The sequence below is a fragment of the Typopeltis vanoorti genome, chromosome 7, assembly GCF_054136105.1.
Source record: "Typopeltis vanoorti isolate ZY-2024b chromosome 7, IOZ_Tvanoo_1.0, whole genome shotgun sequence".
Taxonomy (NCBI): domain Eukaryota; kingdom Metazoa; phylum Arthropoda; class Arachnida; order Uropygi; family Thelyphonidae; genus Typopeltis; species Typopeltis vanoorti.
Window position 1 is genome coordinate 141,417,669 of NC_143555.1, and position 27,999 is coordinate 141,445,667.

Consider the following 27,999-nt stretch of genomic DNA (forward strand, 5'->3'; position numbering starts at 1 on the left):
TAGCCATTATTCATGCAGTATCTATTACTTCTCCTTGAACTCATTCACTGACAAATCATCCATGACTGACCCTAGCAATCCTTTCCATTCACCACTTTCCAAGGAAAAACATCTAGCTTTCGTATCCTTGCTAACTGCATTCTTACACATTTCTGGGACGGGGGCTTCGTGCTCTCATTCTTCTTCGATATTAGAAAATTTCTTCTGTATCAATCCTATAAAACCTCTTTAGTAACTTTCTATATTATCTCTTATTTTCTAAAAACTTTATAACCCACAAACCTTTTGTCTATCCTTACAGGGAGTGTTCTATGGATCCCTGGATTCTATCCTCCATCTCATCTCCAAAGCACCAGATGCAGCTGTATCAAAGCATTTTATAGAGTGATAATAACTCTCCTTATCCCTTCCTACTGTGCATTCTACAATATTCCAGGTAATCTAATAAGTTATTTTGGTTACTTTTGCAATATGCCCTCAAAACTTCCTGTCCAAAATCATCCACAGATTTTGACCCTCATCAGTTTTCTGAAGTCAAATTCCATTGCTGTAGTACATAATACACAGTTTGTGATCTTTCATACCAATGTGCATAGCTATGCTTTTTGTCACATTGAACTGATAGCAGTATTCTTTGCTCATATTGCCAGTTTATTTCATTCATCCTGTAAGATCTCTGCATCACTTTTATCAGCTATTGCTCTATACAGTTTTGCATCATCAGCAAACAATTGGATATTTCCCCTCATATCATTTCTGTCATTGATATATAATTAATAGCATCTTCCAGAGCTCTACATCACACTGCTAATCACCCACGTCTTCTGGATTTAACTTCTCCTCATACTAGTCTTTGGTGTATGCCCATTAGCCACTGCCCTAACTATATTAACAGCCACATATCCATCCCAACTGGCCCAGTTTATGTAACTGAATTCCATGTGGTATTCTCAAAAATACCTTTGCTAAACTCACTCTGTTATAAAAAGTGAGTGGATTACTAAAATAGACCTGCCCTTCAGAAGTATGCTGTTCCTTGCCTTCTGTAGTGTACCATATTTCCGTCAATCCATTCTTGAATTCAGAATTAAATCAACTTTTCTAATATGTTAATTAACGCTCTTGGGATATTGATCAGTCTGTAATTTGCTACATCTATCTTGGAGTCTCTCCATTTTGAAGATCTCATTATCAACAGTAACACTATAAATGAGACTTCTTATTTCTTGTGTCTTCTTTTCTCCATGTTCTTTATGTTGGAACATGCTGTTAGTAATGACTAGTCCATGTCCAGAATACAAATACAGCAGATACTTACCATTATTATTTTAGCTTTCCACTTTTCTACAAATTTTACCTAAACTTTTCTATATCTCTGGTATTTATTCATTTCCTGCCCTGCTCTTTAAACTTCCAACAAAGAGTAACTTTTCCTTTTTCTTTATGTTAGCTGCCTTCTCTACGAACTGGGAATTAATTCCTCAACTTCTTTTTTTAGTAGAACCTTCCATATTACTATAGGTACAAATATGTCTGGTTTTCAAATTCCCCATTTTGATGATTGCTCACATCACTCCTTGAAACTGCCTGCCTTTCAAGATGATCTTGAAAGGCAGGCAGAAGGATGATGATGCTTAGCTTGAATTCTGCTGATGTTGAGTTTAAGTTCGTTCTGATAGCTGACTTTTCACTGTTCATCCTGGTTCTTTGATGAAAATAATGGGGTCTTGTTTAAATGGGTTTTCCCAACTGTCATTACACTTCATCTTGTACTATCATTGCCTTATGGTTTTAAGCCAGTAAGAATACAGTTTAGTTATCCAAGTAGATATCTACTGAAGTTATCCATTAAATATCTAATAAAGTCCTGTGCTCCTTCTTGAAACTGCCTGCTTTTCAAGATCATCTTTGTGTTTGGTGTTAAATACTGTATCTGTTGCTTTGATAGTGTTATACATAAGTTAAGAATGTTAAATTTCCACTTATCATGGTATAACGAGCAAAGAAGAAAAATCCCTGGAAAATGATTAAGTAAGCATGCCTGTTTCTAAGTAGGTATCGTGAAATTTAGAAAATATTGAATACATTAATTTGAGAAGAAAGAGACAAGATCATCTTTGTGTTTGGTGTTAAATACTGTATCTGTTGCTTTGATAGTGTTATACATAAGTTAAGAATGTTAAATTTCCACTTATCATGGTATAACGAGCAAAGAAGAAAAAACCCTGGAAAATGATTAAGTAAGCATGCTTGTTTCTAAGTAGGTATCGTGAAATTTAGAAAATATTGAATACATTAATTTGAGAAGAAAGAGATAATTAATCAGCTCAAGGAGGATTTTATTAAAAAAAAAAAAAGGGAATTTAGATAAATATGTATAAAGCTTAGTTGCCAGAGATAAAGTGTAAATTAATATGGTTTTGTGTTGATATTAAATTCAATGTAAGAATAACTTGTAAAAGAAAAAGAAAAATTAGCTCGAAGTTCGGGGGGGGAAGCAGTCTGTTGCCCCAAGCGGTTGCGTGCTTTGCGCATCGAGTAAACAAGCAGGAGAGAATGGACATCGTGAGGTCATGTGACAAGAAATCGAGGTGCCGGATGACCAGCGAAGTTTTGTTTTTTTTCCGATAGGATGAACATATAAAAGGGTTAGGAACCCCCTGACGCATGCTCTTGGGTTTTTTTTGTCGTGTGGAGTTCTCGGATTTCCTCGAGTAGTGAAGGTTTAGCTTGGTGCTGGTTTGGGGATGGCCGAACGATACCTCTAAACTAGGACAATGTTACCGCGGGTAACCCTGTCCTAGATTCTTGGAAAGTAACGGCAGATCATGCTGTTAAAAAGTCAGCAGAAGCATGCGCCCGATATCTAGGCTGGTAATTACTATGAAGAAGTTAATCCAGGGTTGATCGAGGGAAACAAAGAATTGTCCTAATGAAACAGATGCAGAAAATTAGAGATACCACCGAGTGGAGATAAGTAAAGTTTGTTATTTATATGAATGTAATCTGAGTGTGTGAAGATATGGGGGTCCTTTGTTAGTGAAGGATTTAGATACAATTATAGGTCAGGACTATAGTACGTGTGTTTTATAGGAAGTTGAGTGAATAGTAACTAAGTGAATCTGAATATTTGTATGTTGAAGAATGCTTAAAGTTACCAGTTGTTAGTTTAGAAATTAATTAATGGAATTTAGTAGTGATCTAGATGTTAAAGAATTATTAACTTGTGTGTGAATTACTTGAGGAAAATTATGTTCAGAGATCATACCTGATGAAGTTTAGCTATTCAATTGATTTAGATTAGAATGTGTCTATTTAGAGTGGTGATTGTTCATGTATGTAAACTGTAATTTTAGAAGCTAATAAACCTTGCTTGAAATTAACTAAATATGAGTCTGTGTATAGAATTCGATGCACCGCTTGTGAAACTTATTACGGATCTGAGCAGGAATTTAATTGAGTAAGGTTAAGGCTATGATTGCAACCCTAGGTCACATGAGTATATCTTCTAACTTACTTCTTGATTGAGTTATTATCTTTAGTCTAAAAATACAAATTTCTTGGGATTTTAAGAGAGGTAACGTTTGAGGACTCTGTCACATTGAATTTTGGCTCTACCCTGAGTATTTCTTTGTGTGATTGAGATAACACGTGACCCACATAGAAGAGACATCACTTTTAACGGCTTGATATAGAGATATAAGAATTTATAAGAAAGGGGGCACAACAATAGACACTAGGAGAATGTCTATCACCTTATCCTAGTGCAGGCCTGCACTAGGAGAAGGTGATGGACATTTGGGTAGAAGCCTTGGTCAGTTGTCTGCATTCCTTAAAAGCTATGCAAAGATTTCCTCCCGTTTATTTAACTTTGACCTTTAAGTGGTCCCTTTCAAAAACATTTCTCAACAACAAAAAGAATTAATAAAAACAATAAAAATCAGTGTAATATGTCTCAATCATATTACCCCTTTTCTGCTTGTCAACTAATTCTGTAACCCACAAATCTTCAAAATGTTTTCCTAAGGTTCATTCTGTAGACCTGGTGCCATATTGGTGACTCACCTCTGGATCCGCTTCTTCAGCCAGATCTGCATGCAGTGGTCAAGATTGGGTCTTATAAGGCTCGATAAAGAGGAACGATAACCTGCTTGTCTCTGCTTGTCAAAGTATTCTTTACTAACCAAGTCATCTGATGAGCTGCTTTAGCCACTTTTGCTATGTGCCCTCTAAACTTCAACTCCCTATCCACCAACACTCCATAATCTCTGGCTTTGTCAATTTTCTGGAGTACAGTTCTGTCAATATGGTATACAGCTCGTAATCTTTTTGCCTCCAAATGCATAGCCTTACACTTTGCCACATTAAACTGATATCAATTCTCCTTTACCCAGACTGCTAGTTCACCAAATCATCCTGCAAAATTTTAACATTATCTGTATTAACTATTGCTCTACCCAATTTTGCATTGTCAGCAAACAACTGAACAGTTCCTCTCAGATCCTTTCCTATATCAGTGTTATACTGTGTTATGTACAAAAAAGTTAAGCAATGCAGTATCTTATGGCCAAGGCAAGAGTGGGTAGATGATTTGAAGGAGTAGTTTGGAAAGAGTTTTTCAGGATTTGAGTCACCTGGCAATAGACAGAGAGAAATGGCAAAGAATGATGAAACAAACATCAGACATTAATGGGCATTGCACCCATGGCCACTGATGCTGATAACATAGTGTATATTTGAGTTGTAAGTCAGCAGTTAGAATTGTAGAAAATATAAGAAGATGGTTTGATGTACAAGCAGGTGTGAGACAAGGATACACACTATCTTTACTCTTATTCATCAACTTATAGGGGCTACATTATAAAAAAAAAAAAAAAAAAAAGTGGCATCAAACCTGATATCAATATTTGGAGATAATCAGCATAAATGTTGTATTCCTAAATAAATCCAATGAAAAGTCTTCAGGATTCTTTGACTAGATTGAGTAACTGCTGTAAGAATGGTATGAAAATCAACAACAAAAAGAATTAATAAAAACAATAAAAATAAACAGAAACATGGAAAAGATCAGCTGCATCTTGAATGGAGAACCTATAGAATGAGTAAAATATTTCAGTTATTAAGCACGGTTTTTAGTGAAGATGGCAAAATGATATGGAAATAATCAACAGAATGAGCAAAGTTGGTATGGTATGGAACTGGATGAATAAATTTATATCAAATAAAAAACATTAGCCAAAACATTAAAATAGCAGTATTCAAGAAAGTGTTGAAACCAATTTGAATTTATGGATTTGAGATCTGGGTCAGGAAAAAAAAAGTTATTAATAACTGGAGATCACAATATGAAAGTTCCAAGAAAATTTAGGCAACTGAACAGATGGCAACAATGGCAGAATCATATTAAAAATGAAGATATTAAGAAGGAACCTGACATTATTAGTATTCAAGAATATGTGAGCAGAGCTAATCTGAGGTGATATTGTTACTTAAACAGAATAATAGAAGAAAAGTTAGCAAAGCAAGTGTTTGATTCAAGGTAGCTGAAAAGAGACCGAAAAGACCAAGATCTTGGGTGACTAATGTAGTTGGAAGTGACTATAAATATAAGATAATTACAGTATTACAATCCTGGCAAATAACAGATTAATTTGGAGAAAATTGTTGATAGGTTGTTAATAGTAATGTAAACTTCATTGTGTAATATTATCATAGTATCCTGTACATCCCTTGATGGTGCATATCAGGAATTTCATGATGATGTATTTATATATATATTTTTTTCTTATGTTGTTAATCCTACAAGGAAATAATTTTTTAATCTTTTTTTTTTTTTTTGTAGGTGTATTCTGTTGGAGAATATACATCTGTGTCATATAGTGATCTTTGCAGGCCAGATATTCTGACAGCATATTATGAAGGTTTGGAATCAACTATCTATGAAATGCTTGGATCAATTTCACCAGATCAGACATTTCTACATCTGCTTAGTATATCTATGACTACATTAAGCCAGGTAATATAATGTGAAGTGATTTATTATTTTACATATGGGCTTTATTGATTTAAGAAGGAAAATTGATTTCTAAGAAGCAAAAAAACTTCCTTTGATCTTTTTTTTTTTTTTTAGTAATTACAGTGTATAATGAAGTGAATTATAGTGTATAATGAATTTTAATAATTGTTCATACTTATAAAAACTATTTCATCTTGGAAAATGACTTGATAATTGAAAGTCTTATTGGATTTTATATTTAAAAAAAAAGAGCATAAATTTGTCTTCTGTTACTCTACTTACCTGTATCCCCCTCCCCCATCTCTTTCTTCCACAGCATGGAACTTCAATAATTGTTTTGGAGGCAAATCATATAGAGAATCCCATATTTCTCTTATTTATATAGTTCTCCTAAATCTCACTGTTATTAGCTCTGAGATTTTTCTCCAGGATCAGTCTAGTAGCTAGTACCAGCGAGATTTAGGAGAACTATATAAGCAAGGGAAATATACGATAGTGAGAGCAAGATTGTGAGCTAGAATGCTAAATTCTTATTCACAATCTAGGACTGCTCAACCTGTCCTAAGGGACAGGTTGAGCCCTCCTAAATGAGGGATTAAGTATTTGATGACTGTAGATTTGTGTGTGTGTGTTCACGGGGCAAGTTTGCCTGTTCTGAGGGATGAAAAACCCGAGTTTCTTGGTAAAAAAAACCCTCTACGAGGCCAGTTAATTCACCTTTTGTTGAAAGAGACCAGATAAAGGTTCTTCATGTCATGGGCGGGAATTGAACCCAGGTCTTTCTGACCAAAGGGCTTAATCTATGCCGACTGAGAAGAGGCTCAGTTTGCTTAGTGAAAACTAGGATTGAATACTTAACAAAAACTAAATATTTATAAGCCAGTCTACTATGTTAAAGCAATTAGGTTACTTAGAATAAAGTAACACCCCATCATTTCAAGGTCCTTGTCAGGAATATATACAAGAATAATACAAGGCTTGACAAATACTCTCACCCAATCAGCTGTGAGAAGTAAAATTTGCTAGTTGGTAAGTAGCTGCTAAATGAACAAAATAGAATATTATTTTATTTAATAAATGAATAAATAACTTCTCGAACCCTGTACAGTACTCTTAATTGGTTATTTTCTGGAACTTCTATTGACTTTTTGGGAGATATCATTAAAAAAATGTGAAATTTTGGGTGAGTAATTTTTTTGAAATTTGTCCCCCCCCACAAGCTTCATCAAGATACACTACAGTGAAGTATAGGATAACTGCTTTAGCTAACTCTTGATCCTAGCCTGACTTCTAGTAAGAGGGAAAATATATATAAAATAAAAAAATAATAAAAAATAAGAAATTAATAATAATTGAATACTTAAATATGCTGTATATCAGTTGAACTATATCAGTGGCTACTGGTTTACTATAGTGCTGTTATTTTTAAGTCCTGTCAGTTGATATTGAAACAGTAGTCTGATGACCTCTGTTTCAATATCAATTTCTATTCTTCTGTTTTACTAAATAAGCATAGGATGTTATATTCAAGCAATAATAAACAAGGAAAGGAAGGAGTAGCAATAGCATTTAACACTGGACATAAAGATAAACTTCCTGATTGGATGACAATTTCAAGTAGAGTTATGTGTGTAAACTTCGAAATGGACAATGAAATTTATTTGTGCCTGTAGTCTCACAGAAGATTGTCCTAATGAAGAAGTGGAAGAGTCTAATATCTCAATCAATCCACCATTATTATTCAATCCCACTAGCTATATCATCTACAGTCAGCCATGTTTCACTAATACCTATAACCTATGGTCTGGAAGTGCCAACCATGGCCAAAAACTCTTCCTTCTTGTTCCTAATACTCCTAGTATTAGTGTACATGAATTTAAGACCCCCATTAGCCCCAACCCTACCTTGATGCCTTATATTAACTATCCCACTCTGATTTGTTGTCCTTATTTGCTCTGGCATATTATATTCATTCTTACATTCAACTGCCTCCCTAAGGACTGTATATCTACCCCCCCCCCTTTAACAAATCTAGTTTCCCTGGATGTGCAAATTCAGGGAAACTAGATTTGTTAAGGGGGGGAGAGAGTAGATATACAGTCCTTAGGGAGGCAGTTGAATGTAAGAATGAATATAATATGCCAGAGCAAATAAGGACAACAAATCAGAGTGGGATAGTTAATATAAGGCATCAAGGTATGGTTGGGGCTAATGGGGGGTCTTAAATTCATGTACACTAATACTAGGAGTATTAGGAACAAGAAGGAAGAGTTTTTGGCCATGGTTGTCACTTCCAGACCATAGGTTATTGGTATTAGTGAAACATGGCTGACTGTAGATGATATAGCTAGTGGGATTGAATGTGATGGGTACAGTGTGTTCAGGAATGACAGAGAGAATAAAATGGGGAGAGGAGTATTGTTGGTGATAGCTGATGAGCTACAGCCAAGGAGAATAGAAGTTGAATTGCAGGATAGAGAAAAGAGCACATTTGAGGCCATATGGTGTGAGATTGTGGCTAGCAGAACTAAATATACAATTGGGTGCTGCTATAGACCAGGTGATGGAAAAGATGGTGGTGACATTATGCACAAGCAAATAGAAGAAATGAGTGGAAGGAGGGTGATTATTATGGGAGATTTCAACTATGGTCGCATTGATTGGAATGAGGAGAGGACACACGGGAGGAAGGAATTGGATTTTATGTGGTTATTAAGGGATAACTATCTGCGACAGCATGTAATGGAAAATACTAGGGGTCAGAGAGTGCTTGACCTAGTAATTACATCTGAGGATTTGGCTGTAACAAATATGACCACATTGCCACCAATCGGTGAGAGTGATCATAGGGTCTTAACTTGGGAGGTGGCTAAAGGTGTAGAATTTTCAATTAAGACAGGGTACATGTGGAATTATCAGGCTGGAAAGTATGACAAGCTTAGGAGTTTGATTGGTTCAGTGCCATGGCATGTACAACTGCAAGGACTAGAAGTTGATAGTGCATGGGAGGTAGTTAAGAAGTGCTTGCATGAAGCAATGGCTGACTGTATACCTAGAGTCCGAATAATAAATCAAGTAGGGGTTAAATGGATGAATAACACCATTAAGCTTGAGCTGCAAAAAAAGAAACAACTATGGAGGGAATTTAAGGAGAAAGGTGACCGGCAGGCACATGAACGGTATAAAGCGCAGGCCAGAAGGGTGACGAGTGTAGTAAGAAAAGCAAAAAAGGATTACGAAAGAACATTGGCCATGCAGGCTAAAGAGAATCCTAAACAGTTTTTTAGATATGTAGCAAGTAAAAGGAAAAATGTACATGGCAGAATGATTTTAAAGAATGTCGATGGTAGGGAGGTAACTGAATCAGTTGAGATAGTTGAGTTACTGAGTGAGCACTTTGCAAGAATATATCATCCAGGTGGCGATATTGCAGAAACGAATAAACCAGTAGATTATACGGGAATTGTGGTGAATGAAGTGGAGGTGAGTAGTCTATTGCATAACCTCAATGTCAATACATCTGTGGGATTGGATGGTATACCAGCTCGTGTTGTACGAGAAGCAGCTAAAGAATTGTCAGTACCCTTGACCATTTTGTTTAATTTGAGTCTCGGGTCTGGGTCAGTCCCAAGGGGGTGGAAAGAGGGGAAAATAGTTCTGCTGCATAAAGGTGGTTCCAAGGCTGCTGTTGAAAATTACCGGCCAATCAACATATCAGGAATCATTGTCAAGGTCTTAGAGAAATTAGTCAAGAAAAGAATACAGGATTGGATAGATGAAAATGGGATATTGTATGGAGGACAACATGGTTTTGTGAAGGTTAGATCATGCCTCAGTAACTTGCTTACGTTTTATAACATAGTGATGGCTGAACTGGATAGGGGTAATGGGTTTACAGTGATACTACTGGACCTTGCCAAGGCCTTTGATAGGATACCACATGGAACCCTAATCAGTAAACTGGAGCAGATGGGGATAGATATAGGGTTGGTGAGATGGATAGGAGGGTGGTTGAAGGAGAGATACCAGAGAGTGGTTTATTCAGGAGTGGAGTCTAAAAGACGTCTTGTGACTAGTGGAGTGTCGCAGGGCTCTGTTCTTGGACCACTGCTTTTCAATTTGTTCATCAATGATATTGGAAAGGATTTGAGAGGAAGTGTTCACTTGTTTGCTGATGATGCAAAGTTGGGTAGAGCAATTGTGAGTGCACAGGATGTCAAAATTTTACAGGATGATTTGGATAGTTTGGAGGACTGGGCTAGGAAAAATGGATGTCAATTTAATGTGGCAAAGTGTAAGGTTATGCACTTTGGGGTGAAAAGAATAGTAGCAGTATATCACATTGGTGGAACCGTACTCCAGGAGATTGATGAGGCCAGGGATTTGGGAGTGTTGGTGGATAGGGAGTTGAAGTTTAGGGGGCACATTGCAAAAGTGACTAAAACAGCTCACCAAATCACTTGGCTTCTGAAAAATACTTTAACATGCAGAGACAAACAAGTTGTTGTTCCTCTGTATCGAGCCTTGATAAGACCCCATCTGGACTTCTGTGCCCAGTTATGGGCACCAGGGTTTCTTCATGATGGGGAGGAAGTGGAGAGGGTCCAGAGACGAGTGACCAAGATGATAGCAGGTCTGTGGAATGAACCTTATGAGAATAGGTTGAAGATTTGTGGGTTGCAGAAATTGGACGATAGGCGAAGGAGGGGTGATATGATTGAGACATTCAAATTACTGAAGGGTTTTTATAAGATTGATCCAGAAGATATTTTTGAAAATATGACTGGTGGTGAGAAGACTAGGGGCCATGCATGGAAGCTGGGCAAGAGCGTGGTTGACAAGGGTGTTAGAGCTAGGTTTTTTACTTGGAGAGTGGTGAATGAGTGGAATAAGCTTCCAGAGTCTTCTGTTGTGGGTGCTATGACCGTGAATGAGTTCAAGGCAAGGTATGATAGATACTGTGTGAATGTTGAATAGTTGTTCTTGACATGATGTTAGGGCCTCCCTCGATGAGTCTGTCGACTCCTTGGAGTTTCCCGGAACAACAACAACAATAATAATAATAATAATAATATTTGAGTAGGCAGCTGACATCAAGAAAATGGAAAAGTGGTTCTTGTTGGAGATCTAAACAGTAGAGTAGGAAATGAATCCCATCAGGCATATAGAAACATTGTGGGAAAATTTGGAGAAAAGGGCAAGGCTAAAAAGGTAAGTACCTGCTGGATTTCTGTTCTGGATATGGACTAGTCATTACTAATACTATGTTCCAACAGAAAGATGTGCACAAGTTCATGTGAATAGAAGACATGAAAAGAAAAGTCTCATTGAGTGTGTTATTATCGATCGTGATATCTTCATTCTAGTTCAGGATACAAAAGTATAGAGTAGATTTGAAACTGGAAGTAATCATCACTTAGTTTTAAGCATAATAAAAAAAAACACTATCGCATTGAAAAGAAAAGTATGTAAACTTTGAAGAAACCACTGAACTGTGACAAAAGCTCCAAGCAAATAAGTCAGCAGATGCCCTAAAATAATACAGAAAAAAATGTATAAACCAAGTGGATATTAAATTCAGCATTATTTCAAAGCCGAATACAGAGACTATAAAAGTTTCATACGAAATCTGAACAGAGAGCTTATGGGAATACACTCACTGGCATTTACGAGTTGCCCTAGCCAGACCTTATAGGAGAACATGATCGCTGCCCAAGCATCCATATATTTGCCTCCTATTGGTCCATTTTGATAAGGTTTGAAAAATACACTGGCCTGACAGCTGTTTCGAACTAATTGGTTCTCCTTAGAGACAAGGCAGAAACCTTAAGAGAGCAAAAATTCTCGTTTAGTACTAAGAAATTCGAAGTGTCGGAGAGATATTTTTTGTAAGCGAACTCTCGGTCAGTGTGTAAAGTATTTACTAAAATAAAGAACCAAAAGGCAAAATTATATAAATCAAGTGGATATTAAATCCCACATTATTTCAAAGCCGAATACAGAAACTGTAAAGGTTTTGTACAAAATTTGACCAGAGAGTTTACAGGAATACACTCACCGACATTTATGAGTTGCCCTAGCCGGACCTTATAGAAGAACATGATCACTGCCCAAGCATCCATATATAATTTTGCATCGCCAAAACGAAGCTTTTGGGATCTTTATTTTAGTAAATACTTTATGCATTGACCGAGAGTTTGCTTACGAAAAATATGCTTTATGTGTGTAAACTTCGAAATGACACTGAGTTTCTTAGTACTGAATGACAGTTTTGCTCTCTTAAGGTCTACATGGTCTCTCTGAGGAGAACCAATCACTTCTAAACAGCTGTCAGGCCAGTGAAACCTTATCAAAATGGACTAATAGGAGGCAGAGATATATGAACACTTAGGCAGTGATCATGTTCTCCTATAAGGTCGGGTTAAGGCAACTGATAAATGCCAGTGAGTATATTCCCGTAAGCTCTCTGGTAAAAGTTTGTACGAAACTTTTATGGTTTCTGTATTCGGCTTTGAAATAATGCTGGATTTAATATCCACTTCATTTATATAATTTTGCATCGCCAAAATGAAGCCTTTTTTAGCCTTGGAAGGCTTTTTATTTTAGCAGAGAAAAATATAAAAAAAAAAAGCTAAGCTATGTATAAAAATAGCTAAACAAAAGTCATCTGAAGACTTTGGTAAGAATACAGAAGATAAATATCAGGAAGCTGGTGCTTTGAAAGACTATTAAACAAAACAAGAGGTGATAGAACAGGAGTAGAAAATATTCAAGAGGAATTGAGATAGAAAAAAGCTATCAAAAGCCCGAAATGTGGAAAGGTATCAGATTCTGATGGCATTCAACCAAAAATGCTCAAATATGGAGGTATCTCTATACTGCATAATTCAGAGGACCAAGTTAGGAGGTTAAATTCCAGATGATTGGAGTAGAGTTCGCATAGTTCTCATCTCTGGAATAAAGCTGAATGTGAGAATTACAGAGAAATTTCTCTACTGTTACAAGTAAGATTTATGCAATCATACTGGAGAAGAGGCTAAAAAAAATTGCAGATGAGAAACTATGGAGAAAAACAAAACTGGGTTCAGGCAAAATAGAGGTTGACAAGATCAGATTATCACTTTACAACAAAAAGTATAGAAATCATTGGAAAATAACAAGGATCTGCATTTAATTTTTTTTGTTCTGGAAAAGGCATATGACAAGGTGCCAAGAGAAAAGTTGTTTAAAATGCTGTAAAATGAGATTTGAATTAATGTGAAGTCATTAGCTGCTATATACAAGTAGCCTAGTTGTCAAGAAACTTCACATGCAAATTTTGTTTGCTTACACTTGGATAAAAGATTAAACAATAATATAATTTCTTGGCATTTTTATTTAATTTATAACCAAGTGAAAAAAAAAACATTCTACATTGCAATTTAAACTTGGTTGATTGCCAGAGGACTTGATAATTAACTTTTGTCATTGCATAATATCTATGCATAGTCGCTTAATCATTACATTGTGCATTGGTACAGCATGGCCACAGATGTCCACCGTGCACCAAGAAAAAAACGTAAAAAATTAACCATCTGCTTAAAAGATTATTAATTATACTTCAGAATCATTGCTTTCCAAAATTTTGAACTTCTTAAAGAAATCATTGCAATTTAAGTTTGGTTGATTATAAGAGAACTTGATAATTAACTTTTGTCATTGAATAATATCTGTGTATGGCAAGTTAATAACTATTTGTGTTAGCAAATACAGAGATTATATTAGTTATTTTGTACAGGAGAGAGATTATATTAGTTATTTTGTACAGGAGAGAGATTATATTAGTTATTTTGTACAGGAGAGAGATTATATTAGTTATTTTGTATAAGGTTTTAATTTCTATATTTAATTAAATATGGATTTTATCAATTTTGATTGGATTTATTTATTTGTTTATTTAGAGAAAGGGAGAGAGATGGTTTTTAGATGCATTTTTAGTATGTACCTATTATCATCACCTGCTCCTTTTCTGTCTGTTCATCAGTCTCCATATATATCAGAACCAGTTTATCTGGATGGAATTTGATAAAATTTGGTATTTAGTATCTTTACTAAACTCTGTCATGTTGTTTCACTATTAGTTTGTTTGACAAACTAGATTTAGTAAGAAAAGAAGTGCACCAAGAATTTTGTGATTCTCAGAATTATTGATATTTTTAATCATGCTGGTAGTGAAATTCCACTTATATAATATAATCCTTTCAAGTCAGCCATGATGTGGCTATCCCACATGATGCCAGTCCCAAGTCCAGGTAAATAGGTGAGGGTTGAGCAAAGGGCTAGCAACTCATCCTCATAAAAAAGTGCTTTGCTATGGAAACCAGGAACACAGAAATATCTGACCAAAATGTAATACTAAACGAAGACAAACTGTTGAGAATGACATCCCCTAGCAAAATCTCTTATGAAGAAACTAGGGAATTGAGAAATACAACTGAAAATTTGGACAAAACACAAAAATCAAAGATACATCTATTTGGAGTAAAAAAAAAAATCAATATGAATTGGATGTTGGAAAAATTAAGTGGATAAAAATCCCTTATTGTTTTTCAGCCAGTATGCAAAACTCTTAAGATCGAAAACTACGATCTAAGCGTTTCATGCTGACGAACTATCAGCGAATCCAAGCGTAAGTGACCACTTGGTAGTACCACACCAAGGCAACTCGATGCAAAGGTGGAGCAAGCTCCCTCACTATTCTTGATATTTTCTCATAATGTAAAAACACACAGCTCCTAGGAAATGTAATACTGCTTTACATTATGAGGAGAGGTCACTACCCAGAATGCCAGTAAAGGTGTGCCACTAGTGGCACACCTTTCTGGCATTCGTATAGCAAAGGTATGTAAGTTCTTTTCACTTAAACTTTGATATCATCTAGGTCTAGCTACTCACTGATGAGACTTCAAAAAAGGTTGAAACCGGTCTGGGTAGTGATCTCTCCTCATAATGTAAAGCAGTATTACATCTCCTAGGATCTGTGTGTTTTTACATTATGAGAAAATATCAAGAATAGTGAGGGAGCTTGCTCCACCTTTGCATCGAGTTGCCTTGGTGTGGTACTACCAAGTGGTCACTTACGCTTGGATTTGCCGATAATTCGTTGGCATGAAACGCTTAGATCGTAGTTTTCGATCTTAGAGTTTCGCATACTGGCTGAAAAACAATAAGGGATTTTTATCCCCTTAATTTATCAACTTCGCTGGAAAAAAATAGCCGTTTGGCTTTTCATGGATGTTGGAATGTGAGGACTATGTATGAAACATCAAAAGCTGCCACCATAGCCAAAGAAATTAAAGATTATAAAATTGGAATATTGGGAATAAGCAACACAAGATGGAGTGGACAGGGATTAATCCAGTTGAGTTCAGAAGAAACAATAATATGTGCTGGAAACTGAGGATAGTACACATACAAAAGGAGTGGCAATAATGATGTCCAGTGAAGCAAAAGCTGCAATGATAGAATAGGAACCAATTACAGAAAGATGCATAAGAGTAATGTTGCCATTATTGTCTGAGTTCTGTTTACAGTTTTTGCTATATGACCCTTGAACTTCAACTTCCTGTCTACTACAACTCCAAGATCCCTAGCCTAATCAATTTCTTCTAGCATAATCCAACCAATATAATATGACATTGCATATATGATCATGCCTACATTTACTGACATTGAACTGACATCCATTTTCCAATGCCCACAATTCCAGCCTATTCAAATCATTCTGCAAGTACTGCATATCAGCCGCATTCATGATTACTCTATCTGTCTTTGCATCTTCAGCATATAGCTGTATGTTGCCTATCAAATCCTTCCCAATGTCATTAATGTACAGATTGAAGTGGACCGAGGACTGATCCTTGAGGCACACCACTGGTTACCTTGAATCATGCAGATTCATAACCCCCCCCCATATACCACTTTTTTGATAACTGGCAGTCAGCTATCCTCTTATACACACCAATAATTTATAATCCAATCTCATATTCTCCAATTTATGCAGCAGTCTTCCATGCTGTATTCTGTCAAAAGCCTTAGCAAAATCCAAAAGTATCATGGCATATCCATTCCACTTGTCTAACTTAGTGGTAACAGATCATTATATAAACCATTTTTAAAATAAGATTAATGAACATAAAGAAAGTAATAGGCAAAAATAGAACATATAAACAAACTAAAATATGAAAACTAAAAGAAAGTGTGCAGTAGAGGTTAAAAGTATATATGAAGTTCCTACTCAGACTAGACAGAACGAACATGAAAAATTCAAAAGCAGAGAAGAAATATGGACTAATATTAAAAACACATACTATGAAGCTGCAGAAAAAATACTAGGAGTGCATAGAAGAAAAGACAAAGAATGGATATCTTCATACACCAAATTCAAAATTGAAGAAAGAAAATAGATTAAGAAAATTGCAAGAAAAAATAAGAGAACCTACTGAATTTTGAAAATTGAAAATTATTGAAAACCTACTGAATCAAGCAGAATTTGCAGCTAATAGAGGTGATACTAAAACATTATATAATATTACAACAATGACGGACAAGAAAAGAAGAAGAAGAGATATTATTAAAAACAAACAAGGAAATCAAACAAACAATAATAAAAAGAAAATAGAAAGATGGATAGAATACTTCAAACAGATAATGAATAGAGACAAGCCTGAAAAAGAAATTCAAATACCAGAAAGAAAAGAAATAATATTAAAAAATAGACGCTGAAAGAATGGTAAAAATGGAAAAGCAGCTGGTATAGATGGTATACCAAATGAACTATTAAAAGCAGATATAGATTTAACGGCGAATATGCTCTATCCATTTCTTAACCAAATATGGATGCAGGAAGAATGGCCAGATGAATGGAATATTGGATTACTAATCAAAATATCAAAAAAAGGAGATTTAACTGATTGATTTAATTGATTGCAATAATTGGAGAGAATATCATTATTAAACACAACAAGAATAATATTAGAAAGAATAAAAATGAAATAGACCAAAAGCTAAGAGAAACACAAGCATGATTTAAGGTCATGCATAGATCAAATAGCAATATTAAGAATAATAATAGAACAGTCAATAGAATGGCAGGCAAATTTTAATATCAACTTTGTTGATTTTGAAAAAACTTTTGACAGCATTGACAGAGAAGCAATATGGAAATTGTCATATTATTGTATATCCATCCATCCATCAGTAGCTTTAACAGGCACTTAAGCACCCATAGCCTTCTAAGTATACTTGGATTTCCTAACCATAATACGAGGATAAGGTGGTTACCCCTACACCTCCAAGTATTCTTGTCTGTAAATTGCGGTTTGTCTGTTTTGAGGTATGAGAAAGCTGAGTTTCCGGGAGAAAAAACTCTCTACCTCCGTAAGACCAGCTAACTTGCCTTTAGTCGAAAGAGACCAAATAAAGGTTCCTCACATGATATTATTGTCAGGGCCACCCCTAGGAATTTTGCTGCCCCTTCTCCCTTATTTTTTGTATAGTTGCCCCGTGCAGTAGCATATTTTGCTGCCCCTTCTCCCTTACTTTACGTATAGTTTATGCCAACTTTGCTGCACCAAAAATACTTGCTGCCCCTGTGCAAATGCACATCTTGCACCGTCGGTTGAGCCAGCCCTGATTATTGTATGCCATGTAAAATTATCAGCATAAAAAAATTTATTGAAAAAATATAAAATACAAATCATACACAATGGAGAACTTTCAGAAAAGTTTGAAATTGAAACAGTAATCAGACAAGGCTGTATCCTCTACTCAGCATTATTTCTTATTATTGTAGATTGGGTTATGAGAAATGCATTGAAAAACACAAAGGAATACAATGGGATTTAATAGAACAGTTACATGACTTGGATTTTGCAGATGATAAACGTTTGCTGTACAAACATAACAACATATGCTACAAAAACAATAAAACTCAATGAAGAAGCTTTGAGTGTTGAAATAAGAATAAATGAAATGAAAACAAAAATGATGAAAATAAATAATAAACAAAAAGAAAACAGTACTGGATGGTCAAATTTTAGAAACATTGGATAACTTTAATTATCTAGAATCAATAATAAATAAACAGGGAGGAGCAGAGGAAGATATAAAATCTAAGATACAGAGAGCACAGATAATTTTTAACATGTTAGGGAAAATATGGAGATCAAAGCAAATAGACTTAAAAAACAAAACCAGGTTATTTAATACAAATATCAAATCATTTCTACTCTATACATCAGAAACATGGATAACAACAAAAGCAATTAGAAAAAACTGCAAAGTTTTCTAAATAACTGTTTAATAATTCTACAAATAAAATGGCCAGAAAAGATATGCAATAAAGAGTTATATCCAAAAAACTAAACAAAAACCAATAAGGTATCATATTAATCAGAGAAAATGGAGATGGATAGGACACGTATTAAGGATACCTGAAAAGGACAAAGTCAAACAAGCATTAGAGTGGAATCTGCAAGGAAAGAGGAAGACAAGTAGACCAAAGAGGAGTTTGCAGAGAGAAGTACAAGACGACCTCAGAAAGATTGGAAAGATCTGGACTCAGATGAAGATAATTTTGATTCCTATCAAAACAAAAATAATTTTTATACATACATGGTGCTTATATAAAATTTCATTTATTCTTTTTATAATTCTAAAATATAATTTTCCATTATAAACAGTTAGCCACCCGTTGTCAAGACCTGGTTCCTCGAGCTCTTCTTTGTCTCATTAAAGCAGAAAAGCAGTTAATGACTCCTGCAAGGGAAAGAAATCTTGCCTGGAAAATTGTTGCAAACAGAAATGCAGAACTATTAGCCATACTCAGAACACCCAAGTAAGTATAACTTTAATTTCTGTATTTGTTGTGGAGTGAGATGAGTAGTCCTTCCAATATTAACTTTTTTTTTTGCCTGTAATAAAAAGAGTATACTAAACAGCTTCCTATTACAGTTGACTCTCACTATAGCAAACTAACAAACTGCTGAAAACTTCTGACTAAAGCCCCCACAGATACAGTGGGGCTTTTTCAAGATTTGTTCTAATGAAGTTCTATGATAAAAGAATTTTATCCCGTTTTTTGTGGTTCCTATAAATTAGCAATATTGAGATTGTAGCAAGCTTTTTCTTTGGTTAGAGAGTAAATTATACTTAACAAGAAATTATATTCCTGTTTTTTTATTTTTTCCTAGCATGAGCTAATAAAAGTTTGCACATGAAATAACTTTCTGACTTGACCACTTGTATATGGGACAGATGACTTCACATCATATTGCCTGAGTATCCTATACCTGGTATCCAGCACAACTGCACTTCAGAAGTCCCGTGCATTATGTTCCTCCATATAAGTAGTTGTGAAGTTACCTCAAGTGCAAACTTTTGTGCTCATGCTTGGTAAAGGATAAAAACAAGTATATAATTTTTTGTTAAGTATAATTTACTTTTTAAACAAGTGAAAAACACTTGTAACAACTGTCTGTCATCCAAACCATTTTCCTACTTGAATATAGAATTATGATGTATATCACAGGTGCTCTCAGTATCTTCATGAGTATTAAGTATCAATAAAGGTTGAAAGTGGTCTGAGTAGTAACTCTTCCCATAATGCATTATGAGATACTAGGGCAATTTATTCAGATAGCAAAGTCATCTTCCTTGGGTACTTCAACATTCACGATTCTCAGAATGGCATCCCTTCTCCATTTCCACCAATCAAGTTGGAAGAAATGCAAATATATTTGCTGTCAGTAACAATCTTACACAAATTGACCACCTGCCCACCAGAATACCTGATAATCCTCTCCACCCTCCCAAAACACTTGATCTGTTCTTAATTACATAAATATACTGTAGATGTTAATTCTCCTCTTGGTAATTCAGACCATACTATTATCCAAGTCTCCTTGTCCTACAAAGCTCCCATCACTCAGCCACTCTCAATCTCATCTCCTTTGGCACTTTAGTACCAAATGTAATGACCTAAATGTTTTCACACTTTGGATCAAGATGCCTTGTCCAACCAAATAACTGAAATAATTCTTAAAATGAAGGCCTTTATCTCCCATTTCACCCAGACCACAATCCGCACCTTGGTTTTCAACATTGTGCCAAGAAAATAATTCTAGCATATCATAGGCGGCTTAAAATCAGAACTCGATAAATGCACTCAATCTACAAGACAGCATGCAATAGCTACACAAAGACTATTGACCAATCCTTTGTTAAGGCTATTGAGCACAGCTTGTGCCCATCCATATCTATCTTTCTCTTACATCCAGATGGTACCATCATCCAAAGACAAGGCTGGCCTTCTGGCATCATCAGTCATCCTCCAACTCCTACATTGATGATAAAAGTACTCCTACTTTACTAAGAACTGCTAACTGCATGCCTCTTCTAGTCTTTCATCAGAATGGTATCAGAAGAATTCTGAATAGTTTTGATATCAACAAGTCTTCTGGTCCTGAGGGTATCTGTTTCCCCATTTGTATTTAAAACTTGTGCTACTGAACTAACTCCTATCCTGTATGAAAAGTTTTTATACTCTATCTGGCATATACCTCAAGCTTATATTCAATCCTTTCCAAAGAAAGGAGGTAAAAATTAGCCATCCAACTATTGTCCCATTGCACTCACTTTGATTATGTTAAAAATAATGGAGAAAGTTATCAAGAGTCAGCTTTTTTTCATAACATAGAAGCTCAACAGTAATCAGTGAGCACCAATATAGATACTGCTACTGTTGTTCAACTGTAGCTCTTTTGCTACCGTTATTCATTTATAAACCCAAGGTATGTAAAGGTTGAAAATTGAAACTCGTGTAATTGTTTCTGTACATTTCCAAAGCATTTGATTGGATCTGGCACAAATTACCATAATATTGGTCTAGTCTACATCGAACCTTTGAGCAATGTGAGGGCAAGGGTTGGTTGGCTTCCTCTCTTCAGATATTTTCTCTCTAATCCTAGAGGATTTTGTACCTTGTTCATGTTCTTTCTCCTATTCATAAATTACCTTCTATCAATAACCTCAAATTCTGTCCATAGTTTTGCTTGTGGTGGTATGCTCCATTCCTCTTTTTTGTTTGACAAATCTGCACTATCCATATATCCAGAGTTACAAGATCTTCCATTCTGACACCAAAACACATTGATATGGTGTCATTTCATGCAGGAAAGATTACACTTTACTTCTCTGCACCTTTGATAATATCCAAATGTCTACACAAGATTAGATATTGCTTCTTGGATTAACTTATGCCTCTAGCCTCTCCTAGCACAAGCACATCACATCCATTGTGCTTTTCTGACTCAGAAAAACTAGGTTTCCTTTTGCTATTCAAAACATTATTTCTATTTCTGACTTTTTCAACTCCTAAATTGTATAATTTCCAAATTTAATCTTTCTTAAAATATTGATCTCATGCATGGGATGGTGCACCTACCCACATATTACGGATGTGTGGGACTGATATAAAAAGGAATTGATGTGAAGTCATTTGCCTCTATATACAAATATCCTAATCAATAAATTGCTTAAAGAGGTAAGCTTTCTGCATTTGGCTCTTTCATTGTTAGCTTTGAATTATTTTATAATATTTTATATATATATATTTAAAAAAAAAAAAAACTGATTAAATCACTATAAGCCGAGACATAAAAAATAGAAACACTATTTTATTTTAAATAAACTGCACAACTAGTTTCATCTTCTTAGAAGACTTCTTTGGGTGTATAACATGAGAGAAATACCAACAAACATTGCAAGAGAGAAAATTCTAAACATTAAAATGCTTTTAATATTTGATGGCATTCTGAACGTCTTTAAATGTTAATACATTAGCATTTTAATGTTTTGATTTTTTTCTCTCACGGTGTTTCCCCATGTTATGCACCCAGTCTTCTAAGAAGATGAAATTAGTTGTGTAGTTTTATTTAAAATCAAATAATGTTTCTACTTTTTATCTCTTGGCTTATTGTCATTTAATCTCTTTCAAAAATATATCTCAACTGAGTTAATCAATTATATCACACACACACACACACACACACGTGTGTGTGTGTGTGTGTGTGTGTGTTTTATATTATAATATATATATGTAATATAATAATACACGTATATATAATTTGCATATAAGCTGAGATCAAAGCTGGAGCTTTTGATTTTAGCCACTTGAGATATGCTGAATTTTTATCTTGCACTGCTTTGACACTTACTAGAGAACCAAGGCTTGAATAAGTAGGGATTTTGGATAGAATAGGAAATGAATTCTAGTGATGATTATTTCAATTCTTCAGTCAGAGCAGTTGTTTAGATCAGCACAGATAAAACTAATAAGACCATGGAAAGGAAGAGCACAAACATGGTGGCCATCCCATTTTGGCACCAGTGTAGTGCCAAAAGATACAAGACTGAGAATGGCCTGGTGAAAGACATTCTGTAGAAAATTAAACTTAGACGAAATTGCAATATTGAACTCAATACTACACCAGATGAAAAAAAACTCAGGTATATGAGATGGGGTTACCAGAGCTGTTGCATAAAATAAATAAGAATTATTTATTTTATGCAACAGCATATTATATCCCATCAGCCCTTCAGCAAGAAGGGCTGATGGGATATCAGCAAGGATGCTCAAAGAGTGTTTAGCTGAACTGGCTGTGCCTTTGACCTGCCTGTATAACTTGAGTCTCAGCACAGGGAAGATTCCACCAGAGTGGAAAGAATGTATGATAATCCCATCGCACAAGGGTGATGTAAAGATTGATGTCTCTATAATTATCGAATAACAGTATCTCTGGAGTGGTGATAATTGTGGAAAAGTTGGTAAGAGATTGCATACAGAAATGGTTGACAGAGAATTCATACTCGGCTATAAATGGCTTACTCATGTTGTATAATGTTACATTTGAGTTGGACAAGAGGAATGGATACACCATGATTCTTTTGGTAAAGCTTCGGACAGAAGCATGGAACACTTATATCTGTTGGAGGATATGAGATTGGATTATACAAATATTAGCTTGGATAAAAGTATGGCTAACTGATAGATATCAAAATGTTGTGTATGGGGAAGGAGGATATGTGTCTGCAAAATTTAAGATGACCAGTGGTGTATTCCCCCTCTTTAGAGATCAGTCCTTGGTCCATTGTTATTCAGTATTTACACGGATCAGTCCTTGGCTCATTGTTATTCAGTATTTACATTAATGATATTGGAAAGGATTTGACAGGAGACATACAGTCCTTGCAGAAAGATTTGAATAGGCTGGAATTGTGTGAAAAATGGCTATCAGTTCAATTTTAGTATATGTAAAGTTATGCACTCTGGTGTAATGAGGTATCCAATGACATATTATATTAGCAGGATAATGCTAGAAGAAGCTGACCAGGCTAGAGATATTGAAGTTTTAATAGGTAGGAAGTTCAGAATCATTGTATACAGATCTGGTCTCCTGGTTTCTGAGGTGATGCAGATGCAGTGAGAGGATGAAAAAGATAGTTAAATGTGATATCAGGACTGTGGAATGTAGATTATGATGAGGGATTGAGAATTTGTGGCTTGAAAAAAGAGGAATGATATGATAGACCTACAAACTTCTGAAAGGATCATACAGAATACCAGTATACAGAATTTTTCATTTTGTGGAGGGCACAGAGAGGAAAGAGGGTATCAGAGTTATTCAGAATAATGACTGAAACTAAGAAAGGGGTTGTAGCTAGATTTTTCTCTTGTAGAATGGTGTGTGATTGGAATGGATTGTTTTCAGAGGTGGTGAATGAATTCAAGAGAAGGTATGTAGGACTTGATAAGTCCCTGACTCCCTGGAGATCTCTTGTAATAATAATAATATTTGGAAGAAGAGCTGATTTAAAAAGGTCTAGGATGTTGGGAGGATTATATGGTATTCTGGAGTAGATGATAGTTTGCAGTAATCATTACTAACAGCGACTTCTTCAGAATTACTTCTGCTTAATCATCAGCATTTGAGAGGGGGAAACTAATTTGATTGGTGGACATTGACGTCCACAAGGAAGGCATCCTCACTTTTAGGAATTTAAACACCCAAAAACCAGGTCAGAGTGGTTTTGTAATTTGGAAGCAATAGAAACAGCAGATAAATACAATTGCGGCAAAGAAGTTTTGAGTCACGGTACATTATATACAATTCTAGAATTGGCAATTTCCTGATATGGAATGTTAGAGAATCCAAATTGCTTAGAGCATCTGTGTAGGATCCAGCAGTCTTGATTCCTCAAGAAGCAACTCCATACCATTATGCTGCTACCTTTAAACTTCATTGCATATTTCAAATAAAACTATCTGTAGGATTAATCAGATTTGTAATCTATCATTTAAGCATATACTACCTCATGATTAGTTGATTGTTTAGTTATATTTGATTGCTCTCTTGCTTTCATTGATCAAAATGCAGTCAAAATATTAGCGATATATATACTGTTTTTGGCATTTTTTATATAGTATATTATTTTGAAAAGTCTAGCTTCATTTTATAATTAATTATTAGTAATAACTATTAAACATTTTATAATTAATGTGGTATCATAATGACAACTGATAGATAAAATATGGACCTAAAATTTTTAAAGGACATATTCATATTAGTCATTGAAATAAGTTTATGTGAATCTGTACTATATCATCTAACAGTGAAATTTTCTTTAATTATTAGTGTTGCTTCAGCTGTTCTTAGTCCACCAAAAGATATTGAAAGTGGCAGGTAAGTGCTTTTTTTTCCTCCAAGTGCTCACATTTATCAGGTTGAAAGACTTTTTAAACATGTTTAATCACTCATAATAGTATCAGTTATATATAAAAAAAGATTGCTTTATTTGCTCTGTGTCCTGTTGTACAAATTACCACAAAAACATTATCTGTTTTGTCATCTTTGTCCAAGGAATTTTGGATACCTAGTTTTCAGGTTCTTAACTGTTTAGATGGTGAAAAGGATTGGTTCTTAAAAGATGAATTACACTTAAATGGATTTGGTGTTATGTGCGTAGAAAAACTGTGGTTCAGTGAAAGATATGTGTAGTCAGAAAAACCTAGGTATGACAGCATGGTGGTTGCATGAGAGTTTAGACACACATGCTCAAAGTGAGAGATCAAGATTATTATTATTCTTCTATGTGTGTCCTTAATGGAGTCCAAGAACTAATTGAGGAAGTTCCCCTTTATTGACCTATTTAACCTATCATATTCCTCCTTGAAAATGTTCACCAAACAATGTTAAACAGTAGCCCATTTCGCTCATTCACAAGAATGCTATGAGAACAACCTGGACCTCACCTGCTTCTTAACCACACCATTAGCCAGTTTTCTGGGATGACTTCAAGTTCTACCTTCACTAGCTATAAGCTGAGCTGAAAAATGTGCATATGCATAAGGTCCCCTTACTGACTTGTATATTTCTATTATATCTTCTCTTCCTCAGTCTGTTGCTATATGTGCAATTCCATAAGCCAGTTGTCATGTTTGTTACCCACTGGTGGATCTTTTCAACTTTGTCATCACAATGGATTTCCTTGTAATCCATGTAACGATATTTGCACACAGTAGTCTCCAGATCTTATCAAACCTTGTCAAAAGAATAACTTCCTTTTTCTTAGAAAATAGTGTTCTCTTCATACAGCATTAAACTTCGACTTTTTGTACACAATAACTTCAAGCCTTTAGTTTCATTGATTCCTGCAACAAATTCTTATTAACATAATACTCTGCCTGCAATGTCTTCTAAAAACCTTACACTTTGCAGCACTGATCTGACATTTATCATCATTTGTCAATGTAACCACTCTGTTCAAGTTGGCCTGCAAGGATTTTGTATCAGCTATCCCTTATCACCCTCTCCAAATTAGTATTTTCACCAGGTAAGTGGATATAACTTGCTAGACCAGGACCAGGGTTTTTCAAACTTTTCCTATGATGGAACAGTTCACAAATCTTGAAATTTTAACAGAACACCTTGGTTAGAGTCAAGTATCATCAGTCTCGTATTTAATGTAAAGCTAAATGCACGCTATCACCACAACAGGCTGTATCACATCACAAAAATGCGACAGTGTACTACAGGCATGCCAGGCTACAGCGCATCGCATTGGCCTTGCTTGTGACTGCACGTTTCCCAGAGTAGATACCTCCGTATTTCACTTGTGCTCAGAGGTGTCGACAACTGTGGGCTGCTGTCAGCCAGTGGCTGTCAAGGCCAGCGCATGCTGGCCTTAATAGCACAATTCACATGCAAAGTGAGGAGTGCCTGATTTTCAAACATGTTTGAACTTATTGCAGCATTTAAAACCATCCCAGGCTCGTGTTAATTTTGATAATTTTTCACAGAATACTTATTCACTTTCCACGGAACATTGTTTGGGAAATGCTGCTCTAGACCAACTCCTATATTATTAATATACAGGTTAAACAACAATGACCCAAGTATAGAATGTTGTGGTACCCACTGATCACTTTCTTTCACTCTTCACTTTCACATATTAGCCTCTATATACAAGTAACCCAGTTGTGAAGTCACTTCCTTTATCCAAGTGTAAGCAAACAGAGTTTGTACATGAAGTATCTAAAAATCATAACAAGTTGGCTACTTGTATATAGAGGCTAATGACTTCACATCAATTGCCTTGGTATCCCATAATGCAAAAACACGTCTGAAAGGTGGGGATGCTTTTTGTAGTAGTAAACACTGTACCTACATGATTCTTTCTTTTAAGGTTACACGGTGATCAGCACTCATATTTGTAAATTTAGGGACACAAAAACACACGTGTTGAACAGATTATTTTATTAATTACTAATAAAATAAAACTTGACATTTCGACCCCTGCATCGAGGTCATCATCAGAAGAATACAAGTTTATAAGGAACCAAGCTACATGCTCATGCCATGTATACCGGTAAACTAAATCTACGTAGTTAATTAATCCTTTTTCCTAGCCTGACCTCTAGTGATTTAAAAATAATAATAATAAATTAAAAATAAAATAATTATTTTTATAATTATTTTATTTTTTTTAATAAAGGCTGGTTTTTCCAAAACATTTTGGAAAAACCAGCCTTTCTAACCATGCACTCCAAACATATGTACCACAGAATTGTTTGGGAAAATACCACGTCCCTACACTGCACCAAAACCTGGTTTGAGAGAAAATTTAAAGAGTCGTGTGAAATGCTCAAACACAACCCAAATCTCAACAAAAATGATGGCCTAACCATTTCAAGAATGTGGAGGACCCATCTACAACCTGTATAATAACCTAAACTAGCCATAGAAAAATCTCACTACAAGAAGACAACCTGGTGAAGTGTTTGTAACATTCAACAGCAACTGAAAGAAATCATATTATAACAATCAGAACTATCCAGAAGAATATTAGAGGACTTTAGCAGTTTATTGTAGTTGTATTTATTTATTTTTTTTTAAATCACTAGAGGTCAGGCTAGGAAAAAGGATTAATTAACTACGTAGATTTAGTTTACTAGTTTTGGGGTGCTTAGTTTAGTTTTGGGGTGCTTAAGGGTCAAAGCTGTATAACTGAGAGGAGACCTCCACATAGCCTTTAAAGGAATGCGGAGAACCGACCAGGGCTTCTGACCTAATGTCCAATCCTCACCTTCTCGTGGTGCACCCTGTTGGGTATCTACTTTGATACTGAACGAACGAGGATGGGCTGGCAATTTGGGATTTAGCCGACCAAATTGTATTCTTATTGGTTAAACCAAAATAAAAAATGATGGTACAACATGACAAAATTTCATGCCGGCTGGGGCGTCGCCCGGTTAAACAAGGCCCCCGTTGTTTTCGCCAGGGAACCAGGGCGAACAGCGAAAAGTCAGCTACTGGAACAAATCTGAAAACAAACCCCAACTCAACATCACCAGAGTTAAAGATCGGTACTATCAACGTAAGAAG

The 27,999-nt window shown here is 35.3% G+C and overlaps 1 protein-coding gene across 2 annotated transcripts in view; it reads left to right on the forward strand.

The window, feature by feature from the left end:
- LOC150105134 (AP-5 complex subunit zeta-1-like) overlaps positions 1-27,999 on the forward strand; it is a 220,029-nt gene that overhangs the window by 187,147 nt on the left and 4,883 nt on the right. For both annotated transcript variants that reach the window (XM_090396170.1, XM_090396169.1), the window contains exons 15-17: positions 5,843-6,016; positions 18,739-18,893; positions 24,751-24,798. In XM_090396170.1, the coding sequence (XP_090252296.1) occupies positions 5,843-6,016; positions 18,739-18,893; positions 24,751-24,798 (377 nt within the window). The remainder of the gene's footprint in view (positions 1-5,842; positions 6,017-18,738; positions 18,894-24,750; positions 24,799-27,999) is intronic.